The sequence below is a fragment of the Sarcophilus harrisii genome, chromosome 1, assembly GCF_902635505.1.
Source record: "Sarcophilus harrisii chromosome 1, mSarHar1.11, whole genome shotgun sequence".
Lineage (NCBI taxonomy): Eukaryota > Metazoa > Chordata > Mammalia > Dasyuromorphia > Dasyuridae > Sarcophilus > Sarcophilus harrisii.
The window spans coordinates 156452642-156472260 of record NC_045426.1 but is presented as its reverse complement, the minus strand read 5'-3'; the positions used below and the strand labels follow the sequence as shown (position 1 = coordinate 156472260).

The following is a 19619-nucleotide window of genomic DNA, read 5'->3' as shown; positions in this document are numbered from 1 at the left end:
TGAGATAGAAAACAAAATACAAGGAAACAACAACAAAAAGAGTGAAAATGCTATGTTGTGATCCACTCTCAGTCCCTGCAGTCCTCTATTTGGGTGTAGATGGCTCTCTTCATCACAAGATCATTGGAATTGGGCCTGAATCATCTCATTGTTGAAGAGAGCTATGTCCATCAGAAATGATCATCATGCAATCTTGTTGTTGCCATGTACAATGATCTGCTCATTTTACTTAGCATCAGTTCATGTAAGTCTCTCCAGACGTCTCTGAAATCATCCTGCTGATTGTTCCTTACAGAACAATAATATTCCATAGCATTCATATACCATAATTTATGCAGCCATTCTGGGCATCCACTCAGGTTCCAGTTTCTTGCCACTACAAAGAGGGCTGCCACAAACATTCTTGCACATGTGGGTCCCTTTCCCTTCTTTATGATCTCTTTGGGATATAAGCCCAGTAGTAACACTGCTGGATCAAAGGGTATGCACAGTTTGATAGTCCTTTGGTAGGCCATAACCCTTAATCTGAAATCACCTAAATTAGATTTTGAAACACAGAGATACAAAACATGCACACAATAATATACTGAGGATGTTCATTCAACATTTATTTATTTCTCAAGTCAGCTTTGTGAAACTAGTCCCTACTGGTTTCTGGGATAGCTAGAAATTGCTTAATTGGTTAAAAAAAAAACTTTTCTGGAAGAAGTGATCCCAAAGAGGGATTCAAGAGAACACAGAATCTTTCCTTCCTCCCTTCTTCCCTCCTACCTTCCTTCCTTCCTCCTTCTCTTCCTTTCCTTTCCTTTCCTTTTCCTTCCTTTCTCTTTATTTTTTTTCCCCGGTTACATGTAAAGATGGTAAGCAATTTGGGATAGGTTATATGTAGATGATATGTTAAGTATATTATCATATTAATTATGTTTTAAAGAAAAGAAATCCTCAGTAACCCATCATACCTTGCTTAATCACACCCCCACAGGATACAGCAGTGACTAATATTAAACTATGAATGAAAGTTTGATTGAATCATCTGATGGGGAAAAAAAAACGAACAACAAAAAAGACAAGTGGAAAAATAGTATGCTTTAATCTGCATTCAGACTCTATCCGTTCCTTTTCTGGAGGTGGATGGCATTTTTCATTATGAGTCTTTTTGTCTTGGATATTTTGTTATATTGTCTTTGTGCATTTCTGAGGAAAGCTTCATCCTGTTGCTTTTCTTACAAGAGACTGAAACATCCTACCTAAAAGAGATAATACCTTACACAAATTCATTATAATAAATAACAGTAAGCTCCTAAATGAGTCTCTTAAAAAAAGTTAGAACATGAGAACACCAGATTCTTAGAATTTTCCAAAATGCATTGATTGGCATATGCTGGGGATTGGAGTAAGGTCTTTGAAAACTTGATGATAACAAATTTGATGATTAGGAAATTGTTTTCCTGCCCATACCTCATTATAGACATTTTAATTAGGTTCTTCCAGTCTTTCCTCCTTCATAGTTCTAAATTATCAACCTGCTCTAGTCTTTTGAATAGATGTTCTTTTGTGTTGACGTAAGTTGTAATTGTAATAACACTGAAGGGAAAGTAAATGTGAAACACGCCTGTGCCATAAATTTCTATGTAAATACCTGTAAAAAGATTAAATTTTTCAAAAAATGTGGGTTTTAAGAATTTCAAGGGAATTAATGAAAAAAAAAAAATCAAATGAAGGTGGCTTAGCTGTACCAGATCTAAAATTATATTATAGAGCAGCAGTTACCAAAAGTATTTGATATTGGCTAAGGAATAGATTAGTTGATCAGTGGAATAGTTTAGGTTCAAGGGATAAAACAGTCAACAAATATAGCAACCTAGTCTTTGACAAACCCAAAGATCCCAGCTTTTGGGATAAGAACTTACTGTTTGATAAAAATTGCTGGGAAAATTGGAAACTAATATGGCAGAAACTAGGCATTGATCCATACTTAACACCGTACACCAAGATAAGGTCAAAATGGGTTCATGACCTAGGCATAAAGAATGAAATTATTAATAAATTAGAGGAACATAGGATAGTTTACCTCTCAGACCTGTGGAAGGGGAAGGTCTTTATGACCAAAGCAGAACTAGAGATCATTACTGATCACAAAATAGAAAATTTCGATTATACCAAACTGAAAAGTTTTTGTACAAACAAAACTAATGCAGACAAGATTAGAAGGGAAGCAATAAACTGGGAAAATATTTTTACAGTCAAAGGTTCTGATAAAGGCCTCATTTCCAAAATATATAGAGAATTAACTCTAATTTATAAAAAATCAAGCCATTCTCCAATTGAAAAATGGTCAAAGGATATGAACAGACAATTCTCAGATGAAGAAATTGAAACTATTTCTAGTCATATGAAAAGATGCTCCAAGTCATTATTAATCAGAGAAATGCAAATTAAGACAACTCTAAGATACCACTACACACCTGTCAGATTGGCTAAGATGACAGGAAAAAATAATGATGATTGTTGGAGGGGATGCGGGAAAACTGGGACATTGATGCATTGTTGGTGGAGTTGTGAACGAATCCAACCATTTTGGAGAGTAGTTTGGAACTATGCTCAAAAAGTTATCAAACTGTGCATACCCTTTGATCCAGCAGTGTTACTACTGGGATTATATCCCAAAGAGATTATAAAGAAGGGAAAGGGACCTGTATGTGCACGAATGTTTGTGGCAGCCCTTTTTGTAGTGGCTAGAAACTGGAAACTGAATGGATGTCCATCAGTTGGAGAATGGCTGAATAAATTGTGGTATATGAAAATTATGGAATATTACTGTTCTGTAAGAAATGACCAACAGGATGATTTCAGAAAGGCCTGGAGAGACTTACACGAACTGATGCTGAGTGAAATGAGCAGGACCAGGAGATCATTATATACTTCAACAACAATACTAGATGATGACCAGTTCTGATGGATCAGGCCATCCTCAGCAACGAGATCAACCAAATCATTTCTAATGGAGCAGTAATGAACTGAACTAGCTATGCCCAGAAAAAGAACTCTGGGAGATGACTAAAAACCATTACATTGAATTCCCAATCCCTATATTTATGCACACCTGCATTTTTGATTTCCTTCACAAGCTAATTGTACAATATTTCAGAGTCTGATTCTTTTTGTACAGCAAAATAACGTTTTGGTCATGTATACTTATTGTGTATCTAATTTATATTTTAATATATTTAACATCTACTGGTCATCCTGCCATCTAGGGGAGGGGGTGGGGGGGTAAGAGGTAAAAAATTGGAACAAGAGGTTTGGCAATTGTTAACGCTGTAAAGTTACCCATGCATATATCCTGTAAATAAAAGGCTATTAAATTAAAAAAAAAATGTGGGTTTTATTGATTTTTTTATATTATTATTATTAGTGAAGCAATTGGGGTTAGGGGACATTCCCAGGGTCACACAGTTAGTAAGTGTTAGATATCTGAGGCTGGATTTAAACTCAGGTCCTTCTGATTTCAGGGCCGATGCTCTATCCACTGTGTCATTTATCTGCCCCCTATTAATTTCCTTTTACAACATAGTGATGGGAGGTGGGTAGGGAGGACAATCTTTTCACTTACTCCACAGTGAACTCTCCCTTGTGACAATTAAGCAAAAACATTTGCTATAGTGACAATACCTAGCAGAATATACAAAATCCATTTTCTCTCTGTTGTTTCCATGTCATTGTGATTGGTCTTAAATTTGTATCTGCTGTGAGGAATGGAATGTTTTCCCCTGGGCTTTCCAATGATTTAGTAAGACTTTAAAATCAAAGGCTATGAGAGTATCTCTTGTACCCAGCTTTTTGCTAGTCTTATCTGTGATTTCAAAGAACAGGAACACAGTCACATTCACTAATGATAGGATTTATTGACACTATAGAATTGGACTTCGGAACACTCATTCCTACTGTAAGGATATAATAAGATACATATGACAGTATTCCAGATTTCAATTTGAATCTGACTTTGGAGAAAAAAAGCCAGTTATGGAAATGCTGCCAGGAAATTATTTCTGAAGAGACTTAGAAATAGATTCTGGATAGCTCTTGAGTTTTAGGGGCTAAGTGGTTTTATCCTGAGGCACAATGGATAGAAGGCTGAGTCTGGAGTTAGGAAGACTTGAGTTCAAATCCAGTGTCCAGACAATTACTAGCTGTGTGATCCTGGGCAACTCACTTAATTCTATTTGCCTTAGTTTTCCTCATCTGTAAAATGAGCTAGAGAAGGAAATAGAAAATTACTCCAGTATTGCTGCCAACCTTCCCTCCCTCCCTTGCCCCCAACCCCAACCCAAATGGACATGCCTGAAAATGACTGAACAACAGCAAAAGATAAACCGGTTGAGAATATGCAGTCCCTGAGTATCCCTTAGTAAACCAATTATGAGGTCAGACAAGGCTATACATTGAGATGAGTAGAACACTTGGAGTCAGGGGCACTATTTATGGATTCTTTAGCTGCTCTTGTATCTTTGATATATGTCATTTCCTTTTGTAGTCCTACCACCCTGTATCATAGACAAGTAATTAAGATTATGTATGTCAGTAATTAATAACCAGTTCCAAAGACAACGAAATACTTATATATAGAACTATTTATATTTATATATTTATATGTAGAACTATAGCTCATTTGGTCTTCAAAGTGTCTTACATATAGAATTTCCTTTTTATGAAGACATTTTATAGACAAGGAGACTCTCAAAGAGTTTAAACAATTTTTCCAAGGTCACACAGCTAACAGGTGGCATCACTAGCCATTCTGTGTTCATTCAAGTGGAGATAAATAGAACCCTGTTTTGTTGATTAAAGTTCTTTTCAGCACCATAAGGCTGCATTCTGTTTTCAAAGATCACTTTGATGTGAGCTCCTTGGCTGTTTATGCTATTACAGCATAGTTCCTTGAAGACTGTGTTTTGGAGAAATAATGCAAGTAAATGAAAATTTATATCCTTCTAGAAATGTAGAAACATGGAAAACATAGAACCAATATGATAAACAAACACAATTTATCATTAATAAAATAAAGATGAAAAAGTATGCATGCTGAGTGAAATACTATTATATTTTCAGGCAGTTTGGTTGGGAGAGAGAACTTGGGATAAAGGAATGAGTCAGTTTTCCAATTCCCACATTTCCACTCCAAGAACAGTTGTATCAAAACAAATATACAGTTTGATAGTTCAACCTGCTTTACCTTGTGAACTTGATATGCCAGTGGGTAAATTTACAGTGAATTTGTGGGCATGGAATTGTAAGGACATTTGAGAGGAAAATCATAATAAAAATGATAATTTTGAAAACTTAAAGTTTCAGCCCTTGGTTGGAGAGTTTATCTCATGCAGGTTCTTAAGAGATTTGGATAGTACAATTTGTTATCTCCCTATTCACTACATTACTGAAATATCATAAGATTTATATGAAATTGTATTAGAAAATATGTTCAACAGCTCCTATCATTCTTTTCTCTCTTAATAATGGTTGCTGTCTTATATTTCTAACAATAGTATTTCATTGATGGGAATGAAATAATGAAGAGTTAGAAGCAAAAGTCTTTACCCTTTGAAATGTGTAAAGATTTTAAAAGAAGATGCTTTAATCCATGTTTAATCATTTTTATTGACCATTAAATTATTTTTTATAAGTTATATCTTTTTCTTTTTCATAAACTGATATTTTAAAAAAAATTTCCCCAATTACACATAAAAATAATTTTAAACATTCATTAAAAAAATTTTTTTTGAGTTCCAAATTCTCTATCTCCTCCCTTTCTTATTTCCCCTCTATGAGAAGACAGGCAAATTGATATGGGTTATACATATGCAGTCATACAAAACATATTTCTTATGTTAGTCATGTTGTAAAAGAAAACAAAGACAAAAAAAGAAAAAGTAGAGAAAAAATATGCATTCATTCAATATGCATTCAGACTCCATAAATTCTTTCTCTAGAGATGGATACAGCAGTTTTTAATCATATGTCCTTCAGAATTATCTTAGATCATTGTGTTGATGAGAATAATTAAGTCATTCACAGTGTCATCATAATATTGCTGCTACTGTATACAATTTTTTTTGGTTCTATTCATTTCACTTTTGCATCAGTTCTGAGAGTACCCTACTCATCATTTCTTTTCTTTTAAAAAATTTTAGTAGTATTTTTATTTTTACAAATACATGTTTTCAACATTCATTTTTATAAGACTTTGTGTTCAAAATTTTTCTCCTTCCCTCCCTTATTTCCTCCCTCTCCAAGTAAGCAATCTGATTTAGGTTAAACATGTGCAATCCTTTTAAACATATTTCTCATATTTGTCATGTTGTGAAAGAAAAATCAGATCAAAAGGGAAAGAAAAAAATTAAACAAACAAAGGTGGAAAATACTATATTTCAATCCACTTTCAATCTTCATAGTTCCCTCTCTGGATGCAAATGGCATTTTCCATTCCAAGTCTATTGAAGTTGTCTTGAATTACTGCATTATTGAGAATAGCACAAGTTGATCATCACATAATCTTGTTATTACTATATACAGTGTTCTCTTGGTTCTGCTCATTTCACTCAGCATCAATTCATGTAACTCCAGACTTTTCTGAAATCATCCTGTTCATCATTTCTTATAGAACAATAGGATTCCATCACAATCATATACAACAACTTGTTCAATCATTCCCCCCTGGACAAACATCCTCTCAATTTCTATCTGCTTGATTAAAAAATCTGCTATACCAATATCTGATTGCTTGCTGTCTTGGGAAGGTGGGAAGTAAGGGAGCACAGGAGAAAAAAATTTGAAACTCAAAATCTTACAAAAATGCATGTTGAAAACTATTTTTACATGTAATTGAAAAAATTAAAATGCTATTAAATACAAAAAGGGAGTTGCTAAAAATGTCTTCTCTTTATGTTGATCCCTTCCTCTTCTGTTGTTTGTTTTTTCTCTTTTGGGTTACAGATCTAGTATTGCTTGGTCAAACAGTATGCATGATTTTAAAGCCTTTTGGACATTATTAATTTAAGTTTTATTTTATTTTAAAATTTTATTTAGTATTTTATTTCCCCCAGTTACATGAAGAAAATGATTTTTAACATTTGTTTTTGAGTTCCTGATTCTTTCCCTTCCTTCCTCTCGCCCCCTCCACCCCAAATTGAGTATGCAAGCAATTTAATATAGGTTCTACATATGTTTAACTTAATTTTTTTTTTTTCTGAGGCAATTGGGGTTAAGTAACTTGCCCAGGATCACACGGCCAGGAAGTGTTAAGTGTCTTGAGGTCAGATTTGAATTGAGATCCTCTTGACTTCAGGGCTTCCACTCCACCAACTAACTGCCTCAACTTAATTTTTTAAAAGCCCCAAAACTTCTTTAAAGAAGATGTAAAATTCTTTATTTTATAGTTATTTTGAATATCGATAGCTTCCTTTAATTTAGTTTGAATTAAAACATTAGCAGCAGAAACTTGAAATGGAATAATTCTTTCTATAAAATAGCACTGTGGTTATTGGTTTTGTGATCTCAAAGAGTCAGGCACAGAGTAGACACTTAATAAATGTTTTTTGGCTATTCTCAGCTACATAATAGCCCAAGAAAATTCTGAAGGGCTTATTATGAAACGTGCTATTTATCTCCAGAGAAAGAATGATGGCGTCTGAATGCAGATCGAAGCATGTTTTTTAAAATGTGATTTTTCTTGTTGTTGGGTTTGTTTTTTTGGAGGGGCTGAGTCTGTTTTCTGTTTTAACATGATTAATATAGAAATATGTTTTGTAAGAGTGCACATGTATAACCTATATCAAATTGTTTGCCTTTTCAAAAGAAGGGAGGAAAGAGGGAAGGAAATGAAAAGGGAGTGTTAGGGGTGGCTAAGTGGTGTGGCAAATCAAGCATTGGTTCTGGAGTCAAATTTGACCTCAGACACTTCCTAGCTGTGTGACCCTGGGAAGGTTATTGATTCTCTTCACCTCTCCCCCCCCCCCCCAAAAAAAATGTTAAAATTGTTTCCACATGTAATTAAGGAAAAAAATAAAAAGAACTGTTCTTGACTTGTTCACCAACCTTGCCTCAGTTTCCTCATTTGTAAAAATGAAGGGTTTGGACTGGCTGGTCCTTGAGGCAGTTTTTAGCTCTAGATCTGTGATCCCAGCTTTGACCTTTCTCAGCTCTACTTGCTTGCTGTAAAGATTGTTCTTGTGTTGCATATAAGCTGTAACTTTATCTTTACTGTCATCATCATTTTCTCATAGGCACTAAATCTTGATGGCCAACTATTGCTTTCAGTCTCAATATATATGATTGTCATTGCAATTTTAGGTGTCACCAAACCCCAGCACGCCTTGTGTTTTAGTCTCACTAGCTCGCCCTCTCAGCTGCTGGATGCACGACCTTAACCTGGGAGCGACTCAGTGTTTTCAGGGTGAAGGCAGTTTACTCTGGGCACGTGATTCACTTTCTAATGCAATGACTTCATTTCTTTTATCCCAAAGGAATGCAGCGGGTGTACTGACATTTTGTACATTGGCACAGGGGAAAACAATTCGTTGCTGTGCTACAATTCCCCATCTGTGCCCTGATAGGATGCTGGGGACTAACTAGGAAAACTGACAAGCCCATCAGTCTCTTTCAAAGTTTAGGTTAATACAGGTGCACACTATGTTTAGAGACCAAATTGGTTTTTTAACTAGCTGTTAAGATGGATTTTCTAAGGGAAGCCTAACTTTTTGAGACCATTTGGTTATTTGGCACATCATAGAACTTGTGTGTGTGTGTGTGTGTGTGTGTGCCTCAGAGATCATTAATCTAATTCAAATGCCTCACTTTTTTTTCCCTGAGGCAATTGGGGTTAAGTGGGGGTACTCAGGGTCACACAGATAAGAAGTGTTAAGTATCTGAGACCAAATTTGAACTCAGGTCCTCCTGACTTCAGGACTGGTGCTCTATCCATGGCACCACCTGTGCCCCTGCCTCACTTTTTAAAATGAAAAAAAAAATAAACTGAGCTTAAGGAGGTCAGCAAGTAAAATACCCCAAGAAATTGCCCTGTAAAATAATTATTGAAATGAAAGAGGAATTAAAGAAGTGAGTCTTACAAGCTCAGGAGTCATTCATTGGGTCTCACTAGTTCCCCAATAAACTTTCATTTTACTTCAGAAATGCACTGTGCTGTTCAGTCACCTTCCTAAAGAATTTAACAGGAGGAAAGACAACTTTGTGGTTGCCCCCAAATGAAACAAAAAAGGGACCATGTAGAGACATATAAGGACTTGTAGTTTGAAAAAAGGGTCATTTCCTACTACCTGCTCCCAACTAGAAATTCACTTCTCTTCTAGTCTCTGACATTGGGACTGCATGTGAAAGAGCAGTTTCAAAGGCTCTGGCTGGAGCCCTAATAATTGAAGCTGAGCAAGAGTGGGCCATGTGCATTTTGAGAACAGTGAATGCATTGTTCATTACAATAAAAGTTCCACTTGTCAGCCACACAAATATTTAATACTCTGAAAAGGCAGATCTGATTTGTAACTAGGAGAGCAAAATAGCTCTTTTGGTTTCTCCCACTCTGATTTGAGTAGACTAGAACTTACTATTCTCATATTCTTGTATGAAGTCACACAGTTCTGCTAACTCCAATTCAATCATGAAAAGGGAGTGAGTAAATTCCTGCCAGAGCAATCACTCCAGCCCTTGAAGAGGGAAAAGACATCACAAAAGCAGCCAAACTATTTCCTGTTTATAACTTTTAGTCATGAATGGGTACTCCTCCAGATTTACCTCTAATACCTCTTGGACCTTATATGAAAGACCAAGTTATTCTCTGTGACCTAGAAGGACTCAGTAGTGACAAAAGTGCTATTTGTTTGTACCCATGCTTTAATAATGTGTTGTGTTAATGATGTTATGATGTTAACCAATGTGAAAGGTTGTTTACAATTTTTTAATAACTGAAGAAGGTAGGATAGCTAAAAGGTATTACTCAAATAAATATATGGATAAAAAACTAGATAAGGGAAGAATAAGTTTAAATTCAGAGCCCTGAATCTCTGCAAAAAGCCTTTTCTTCAGGCTTTTGCCATGTATATATTTTGAGTTTTTAAAAATTCTTATATGGACCTCAAAGCAGAATACGACCTGTTCAGGGGATAACTAAACCTACAAGGTAATAAACAGCTGAAGAAAGCTACATATAATTGACACTAAGGTCTACTTTTCATTCTCATCATTTCTTGTTACTAGCTATAGTATATGGAGTAGTAGGTCTCTAATACTAATGCTCCCTGGCTTACTCTGAGTATCTCTATATAATTCTCAGCAATATAAATTTTTAGCTTTAGGCAATATTTATTGGATAATTAATGTTTAGCATGTCAGGAAGGGGAGTAAGCTAGGATGGAGCATTGGACTCAGAATCAGGAAGACTCATCTTCATGAGTTCAAAATTGACTTCAGACATTTAATCGCTGTGACTCTGGGCAAGACATTTAAGCCTGTGTGTCTCAGTTCCTCATACTTAAATGAGATGAAGAAGGAAATGGCAAACCACTCCAGTAACTTTGTCAAGAAAACCTCAAATGGGGTCATGAAGAGGCAGATATGACTGAAGAAACTGAACAACAATAGGTCAGGAGGAGCCCCATGCCATTCATCAATATAGCTAAATAAAAAATGTACTTGTAGGGGCAGGTAGACAACACAGTGGATAGAGTATTAATCCTGAAGTGAAGAGGACTTTGAGACCAAATCTGACCTCAGACACTTAATACTTACTAGCTGTGTGACTCTGGGCAATTCACTTAACTTCAATTGCTTCGACAACAAAACAAACTAAAAATGTACTTGTAATCAATTGATTTCACAGATTAGTGAAAATTTTTTTTACTTGATATTTTTTATTTCTTGCCTATTAAGATTTTGACCATAAGATCTAAGAAGCTTTTGAACAATATTCAATGTTATAAGCACTTTGTTCCAGGAATCATGCTAGGTGTTAGGCAGTTGAGGACCAAATGGAAATAGCTCCTGTGCTCAAAGTGCTTATATTCCTCTAATGCACTTCAACCAGCCAGAACATTATCAAAAAGAAAAAAAGAAGCTTATTTGTAGGGGAGGAGATGATAAAGTTTTAATCACTATTGGTAGTATTATGGTAATTATGTAAAATTGATGGAATTTTTAAGAGTTCAATTTTACAACATAATTCATTGTTTTTAGAATTAACAGGAAAACAAATGGCTATTTTAAAAGGGAATTGGGTGTATATGCAATTTCTTTTATGCTCAGACAGGAGAGACAGATTCTCAGAATTCAATTTAATTCAGTTCCACTAATATTATTTGAGAATGTGCTATATGCAAAGCATTATTCTACTGCTAGAAAAGTATTCCCAGGATCATATTTTCCTGTTTCTAAAATAAAGGTCACTGCTTCCATGATTATGCCTATGTAGAAAACCTCTCTGTTTTATGTAGATAAAGAGCTTCCTGCTGTGGAAATCTCTTCCTGGCAGGTATGAAAAGAATATCTCACCCATGCATTTTGAAACAGCTTCATCTGAAAAGTAGTTATCTCACCCTTGCCATAGAATGCATATTTTTTTCACACAAAAGGACCTTTTGAAAAAAGTACACGATAATCTTAGGCTTTATTAGAATTGTTTTGATGTGTGGAGAGCAGAATGGTAAATCCCAACATTGTGTAAATCCTCCTGAATGAATCCCATGTGCCCTAAGTCTCCTCCCTTCAGTTCCAGATTATCCATAGTACAGTTAATCTACTTCTGGATAATCAGTAGTTAATTGGGGCTGGGAAATTAATTCATGCTCAAACCACACAATTGGCTCAAATATTTATTGTATATAATTGTAGAGATCTAGCACAAAGACATATTTCCTGAGCAGTATTATTTCAAATCTATAATGTTGCAAAAACATCATAAAAAAAAAACCCAACCTATAATTGTGAATTCACTTTCCCCAATCCTTAGTGTTTTCTTTGAAAGAAAAAAAAAAGATGATTCAAATGCTTTGTCACATTAATGTCATTAGAATCATAAAAGTTGAGGGGTGGAAGGGACCCCAGAGGCCATCTCATTCAATTCAACTACAATGTATAGTTTATAATCTAGATGTAATAATACAGGTCATTTGTAGCTTGTGTTTAAGATCTTACAAACCTGCTTTATACCTTAATACAGTGTTTACTAGCCTGCTATTTACAAAGGAGGAAATATTTTTGGTGGACATTTCTCCAATAAAAATAATTCTAAATCAATTTTGTCTATTTGTCGCTCTAAGAAACTGGCTGTACCAAATCTCTTCTACTTTATCTCACCAAAATTTTAAAACAGGATGAAGATTCAATTTCCAAAGGTGTATCCAATTTCAGATAGGAAATATACAACTATAATGCAGTTGTGGTGTGGTGAAAAAAAGAAATGTTCACTGCTTCCATTCAAAACAGATAGAGTTTCACTTTTAACACTCTTTGGGCTCAGTTAACTATATTTAACTGAGGAAGTCAGATATTTTCATGTACCAGCTAGCCTCTGAGCAAGGAAAGTTCTAAATCAGAACAGAATAAAAACTAGTGGCATTCAAACCTGTTGTTTCAATGGGCACACAAGACCACTGCATGCCATTAATTCATATGTGAAGACTGAAAACAAAACAAGAAAGCAGAAAATTAAATTCTTTTGCTAAAAGTCAAGGCTTTCAAATTACAGGAACATATACATATTTTCTCCCCATCAGATCATTGTCCACTCAATATTCATTTATTATACAATCCTATATGTCAAGACCAAAGAGTCCAGGGCTATGATTTTCATTCTGTTTTGGAAAGGTGAAAGTCCTTGACTGTCAACAATTCAAGTAAGAACTCTTTAAGTAATAACTCTTTTATTATTCTTACAAAGTTGACATTTATTCTGGAGGAGAAAACCTGTATCATTGGCCATAATATTTTTTCTTCAGCTCCTTAAATGAACTCTTCAGCCATTGCAGTTAGACTCCCACTAATAAATATGTGATGGTTTAGACCTTGTTCTTGAAGACTTAGATCAGGCTGAAATTGCCTGGTAACGAAGGGGAAACCTAGGTAACCAAAGAGACTTTGTTATATGTGACTCAGTTCATAAATCAGTAGAATATGTTTGCCAAATTTCAATTTCTGTGTTTATCTGCTATTCAGAGGGCCTCCAAGACACTATATACTCTGATCTCAAAATAAGAATGAACAGATGGATTGCTATATTTTAAATGGCCTTAAAAAATAAACCTTTAATTTTATTCTCCCTAAATCATGCTAAAAAATACTTTCTGTGAGGTTGTGGTTTCATAAATTGTCTTTTTCTAAGCTTTTGAAATCAGGCACAGATCCAAAATGAGAAGTGCAACCTCAGGAGTTATGATTCTACATGCTCTAATCTTACATGCAGAAAGAAGCAATTCTAGAAATGCTTCTTTCTTGTATATTATGATACAATTTCATTGTACACACTCCCTTTCATACAAATTATCTATTTTTTCTTCCTATGAAATAATGTAACATTCAATAATGTTAAAAAAAAATGAAAGCAGAGGGAAAATACATTGGAGAACAGAAGAGTGAAGAGAGCTTTCAGTTGAAGTGTAAAAACAGGATACTATGAATTCCCAGGGTATGGCAAAAGGGCTCTATGGGGGCCAAACATTGGCATTCTAGCTGCCTCAGTGCAGGGGAAAGGGAAGCCAGGAAGGCTAGGTATCCAAAAGAGTATTCTAAGCATTAGCTTGTCTTTAGCAGGCCTGCTACTACTTCTGGAGTCTGCAACATCTGTTCATCAATGTTTCTTGATAGGAATTTTTCTTTAGGGTGAATAGCTAAAATAGGGATTGAAAAATAAAAGGTTCTTATTCATTATGTCCTGAGCCAGGAGGACAACTAACTCCTCATTTCAGGATGGGAAGCAGCTGGAACAAATATCATATTTAGAACGTGGAGGGACCTTGAGAGACCATTTAATTCAAACCCTTCATTTGATAAATAATGAACTGGGATCCAGAGATTCAGTGACTCAATTACAGGAAGTAGCAGAGCTAGGATCTGTATCCAAATATTCTGGGTTATGTCTCTCAATCTAGTATTCTTTCTAGGGGAACTTCTTTCATAAGCAGCTGAGGGAAATGACCCTAAGAGCTCGTCTTGTTCACTAGATTGCAAGAGAATGTACAGTAGGAGTTTAAATTCATTTTCCAATTAAGATCACATGGATAGTTTTTCCGTTAGGTATAGGAAAAAAAAATTACTGTTTACCTGGACATATAGTAGATAATTAGGACTTAGGTAAGGGAGTATTTCTTGGTGACCAAAGGAAAAACCTTCAAGATTGGTGATTAAAAAAACAAACAAACAAGAGATAAGATAGATTTGTAAAGCCTATCTGATTTCTGTTGTAAGTGTTTTATATAAAAGTACAGTACTAGAATAATTTTTTTCCAACTTTCTGGCCCATTGCTTCTCTTCCTCCTTCCTTGCAATCCTTACCTTGACACTATTTCCTTCCTTTCATGGTACTTAAGCCAAGATAGGTCCATCTGCCACACTACAGAGTTTCTTAGAATAGGTTCCTTACCACTCCTCTTATTGGAGAAAAACTTATGTGGACTTACTACTACTTTGGCAATCATAGAACAAGATAGAAATCTTGTGTTATAGCAGTTTGGCACAGACATCTTGGACATGAATTTGTGATCTATATTTGGCCCCCAGGTGACATAATCCAAATATTACCTGGCATATCCTGACTAAAATAAATTCAGACGAAAGGGTAGAAAAAGTGAGGGACAAGAGAAGGGATGAGAAGAGAGGATCTAAGTTAAAGCCAAATCTAAATCATAACTCATAATCCAAATAAGTGTAGCAGAAAGTTGAAAAGATGAGATCTGATGTGATAAAGTGACTAATATGTCACTGAGGCAGATACTTTTAGCCCTGAACTATATAGCCAAGGTAATGGAGGTACCTCTGTGCTGGTAAACATCCAGTTAAAGTTGATTCAAAGCCCCAAGGAAATATTTACAACATAAGAGAATTATGTGAATATTCATTTGTATTCACAAAAATCACATGTATAAAACTTTAAAATGTAAGAATGGACTAAATTAACTATTGAACAATGTACATTAATTTCAATTCAAAAACTGTTAGGTTTCTCACATGTATATTAATTAGATTACAATTTAAAAAAAACAAACAATATGAAATTTTTATAAAAAGAAGTTAACGTATATACTTAAATGATGTTTTTATAACTATGATTATTTTCTAATGGGCTGTTCCTACAATTACATTTGGGGTGGGGGTGGGGAGGTTGGAATTCAGTGGTTAAGCTTGTGCTTTTTAAACATAATGAAACTCTACATATTTTCAGGTGTGACATCCTCTTCTGTTTTAATGTTCAAAAAACTCTTCAAGAAACATCAATTTGTCTTGTAGACATGACTGCTACAAACGATTCCCAGTTTTACAGAGTGTTCAGGCCTTTACTTATTAGGAATGCCTTTTGGTTTGGCTCACGTTTCAAGAACGTTCGGAGCATGTCCATGCCGTCTTGTGATCCCCCAGGCTTCAGGATAAGGTTTCTGTATTTCATTCCAACCTAATAAAATAAAACATTATGTCTGAGAGTTCATGTTTATACCAATTTTCCAAATCTATATATAGGTTTTTAAAAGTTGGTAGGGGGAAGGGGAAAAGGAAAGAAGTGGAAAGACAAGAACTTCTAGCTGGATTCTCTCCTCTTGGAATAGAATTGCTTAGATTTTTCTTAGTATTTTTCTGGAGAGCAGATTCAGTTGTTCTTCTCTGATTCTCTTTCTTCTCAGAAGTTAGACTTCAGGTGTAAGGCAGGGAAATAAGTACAAAAAATATCTGATATGTTAATGTTGAGGATTCTCTAGCAAGCAGAGCTGCAACTTCTGTATAAAGTAAACTTGCTCCATTCTTAGTTATTCCCTCAAATTACCAGTTCTAGCTCTAAGAGAAAGCAAACAAAACAAATGCTATAAGGGAGGATTCTAATGATTTGAAGTTACTGCTGTAACTTTCTTAGAAGAGGTTGAATTACAAGTAGCTCCCACTAGATTTGGGGCCCAAAGAGAAAAAGTCCCATTACGGTGATGGTGGAGTATTGGGCACTTCACAAAGTTTGGCTTGAAAGCCTAGGATTCACATGTATGACATCCATCTATCTATCTATCTATCTATCCATCCTGTAATTTAATTTGGGGAATCCCTATATTTTATGCATCTATTTAAACATAATTCACTGGAGAAGGAAATGATAAACTACTTCAGTGTTACTGCCTAGAAAACTCCATACAACATTACAATACACAACTGAATGACTGAACAACAGTAACAACATGAATATAACAAGTATCATTTGTCCACTATAGAGTAATGAAGCCGTTATAACTAAAGGCTGTGACGACAACCTCTTCAGCACAAAAAGGGAGTTTCCAAAAGGAAAGGTAGGAAATAATCCTTTGATGGAAGATCTAAATCTTTTTGGGTCAAGAGGACTAAGACTCCACTCCCTTTAAGATGAGCTAGAGAACTGCTAGTGAGTAAAGCAGAACAAACTTCTGACACACATATGATTCTGAGTAACAACCACGAGGGAAGTGGCAATGGCACCAAACACATTATTAATATGGAACAGGGAAAATGGATGCATGAAATCAACAGATTACCTCTGCCACATATTTCAGCCAACTCTTGATTTTTCTCCTCAAACAAACCTTTCATTGCTAGATAAGAGGCATCAGTGACAGATGTGCTTTACCTGATTCTTTTACTTGCTTCATAAACATAGTCAATAAAGATTTATTAAGTGCCTACTATGAGCCAGGGACATAGTTGGGCAGGAAGGTGGTACAGAGAACGAATGCTAGGCCTAAAGTCAGGAAGACTCATCATCCTGAGTTCAAATCTGACCGCAGACACTCTTTGTGACCCTGGGCAAATGACTTAACCCTCTTTGCCTCAGTTCCCTTATCTACAAAATGAGCTAGAGAAGGAAATGCAAACCATTCCAGTATCTCTGCCAAGAAAACCCCAAATGGAATCATGAAGAGTGAGACATCACTGAAAAACAACTTAAAAACCACTCATGTCAGGTATTATCCTAAGTGCTGAGGATACAAAGAAAGGCAGAAGATAATTCCTTCTCTCAAGGAATACATACCCTAATGGGAAGACTCAATATATAGGATAACAACATGTGGGATATATGTACAAACAAGATAAGATAAGTGAAATTGGAGATAATTGATAAAAGGGAAGGCTCTGGCATTAAGGGGGATTGGAAAAGGCTTTTTGTGTAAAAGGTGGGATTTTAGCTGTCCAGAGAGTCCAAAGACATAGATGAAGAAGGAGAGTATTTCAGATATAGGAAACAGTGGAAAAGACATGAAAGGAATATTGGAATAGCTGAAACAATAATCTATTGTATATCATCCGAAAAGTAAGTTAAGGTATGAGAAGTGGATATGTCCATTTTGGTCATGACTAGAGGTATTTGTCTTGTACCAAGAAACCCCAAGTCAAAACTTTAAACCTCAGCCACAAGTTACATCTTTGACTCTTATGTTTCTTTCCTTTTTTTACATCTAAATTTGAACTATGCTTTTCATCACAAGTTGCTAAATAATGAGATAATAAGTAGTGAAAAGAGAGGAAGAGGAAGAGGTCACACTAAGTTAATAGTCCAACTGAGGATTAGAGGAGTTACAGTCCATTTGGCTAACAGATGGGAAGAAATCTGTCTTGGTAATAACATATGTGTGCACATATCATGTTTATTTAGCTTTTTAACATTTAAGAGCCACTATTTAAAGATGATACACAGGGAATTCTCTTCATCATTTTCCTAGCTGGCTACTTTCCTGGACTTCATCAGTTACAGAAACTATCATTCTGCAAGATGAAATCACACCTGCTCTGATCACTTCCCACCCAGATTGCATGATCATGTCATGTCCCTTCAGGTAACCTTGCCCCATTTTCCCTTTCCAACCTATCTGTAAGGATTGTATCCCATACTGTGAGCTCCTATGGGCAAGGGCTGTTTGATGCTTTTTTTTTTTTTTTTAAATCCTCAATTCTAGCACATAGTAGGAGCTTAATAAGGGATTTCTGACTCTGACCTAGAGTACATTCGTCATTAAAATCTGAATTAGTGAGTTAGTAAAAGAAACTTTTCCCACACTTTATGCAGGAGGATGCTGAGATGCAGGAAAGTTAAATAGCACGACTAAGACAAATGTTAAATCTAAGAGCTGGGATTGGAATCCAAGTCTTTTGACTCTAAGATCTTTCTACTATCAATCAGTCAATCAATAATCATTTTTAAGTGCCTACTATATCTTAGGTCCTGTGCTAAACTCATATAAATATATAAAAAGAGGCAAAAAGCAATCCCTACCCTCAAGGAGCTTACAATTGGATGGAGGAGAAAAATGATCCATAGCATGCCAGGTCCTTATCCTCTATTAGCTCCCAAAAGCTGTCCAAGCTCATAGTCATTGCTTCCATGACAGCTCATCTTCTGCTTTTGCCTTCATTCTTTTCCACTTTCAGGGTCTTTTCCAATGAGTCCTGTCTTCTCATTACATGGTCAATGTAATGAACAAAGTAAATACTGGATAAATAGTAAATAACTAATAGAAGGAAGACACTAGAATTAAGAGGGAGTAGACTAGGCTCACTGTGACAAAATGATATTTCTTATTACCTCTGCCCAGTAACATTTGCAAGCCAATGACCTTGAATCCATCAGGGGCTAATGGTTAGATAACCTATAGCAAAGTTCCTATCTGCAATTTGAAGTTGAGAGCCTTGAGAAAGAATTTGGGCTTACTGGAAGAGTTGTTATTTGTACTTTTAGAAGGGTACGGTAAAAGAAAAAAAGCTTATTCTTGCTAGTAGTAAGAGAACAAAAAATAGACTTTATCCACTGACTAGCCTTGACATTCATTTAGCTACTAAATGACAGGCACAGATTAAGTGGCAGTGTTGTGATGAGGCAGCTCATGACTCATCCAAAAGGCCAAGTCATTTTGGAATAGGGCACTACTCAGGCTCACACTATGTGGTTTAATACACTTCAAGCCTTTCACTGCTTACCAGCTCCAAACAAGTTGATTCAATTTCCTGAATTACAGTGCAATGGTCTCTTAATAGTTTCATTTCCTTCACAATGAGGTTTTGAGAAGAAACTCAGAGTCCTTGTGGTAACAGGATCTTGTTTTTCTAAAAAGGGTTAAGTGAATTCTTGTGCTTCGGGAAAGCATCAGGCTCTCAGGGTAAGGGAATAGAGCCAGTCCAACCATCCTGGACAGAGAAGAGGCAAAAGCCTCTATCTTGAACTGGTCCATTATATCCAGGGACTAGAGGTTCATGGGGTCCATGTGGGACAAAAGTGGATACTGCTTCCCGACCTCTTAAGCCAGTTGACTCTGTAAACCCTTTAAAAGACAGCTTTATTTTCTTTTTAGTTTTGCATCCTAAGCATTTAGCAGGATATCTGGTAAATAGGAAACTAAGTTTCT

The 19619-nt window shown here is 35.6% G+C and overlaps 1 protein-coding gene across 2 annotated transcripts in view; it reads right to left on the bottom strand.

Annotated features, from left to right (window-relative positions):
- Positions 1-13348: 13348 nt before the first annotated feature.
- NLN (neurolysin) overlaps positions 13349-19619 on the bottom strand; it is a 137270-nt gene continuing 130999 nt past the window's right edge. For both annotated transcript variants that reach the window (XM_031965579.1, XM_031965582.1), the window contains exon 13: positions 13349-15664. In XM_031965579.1, the coding sequence (XP_031821439.1) occupies positions 15530-15664 (135 nt within the window). In that variant the 3' untranslated portion in view covers positions 13349-15529. The remainder of the gene's footprint in view (positions 15665-19619) is intronic.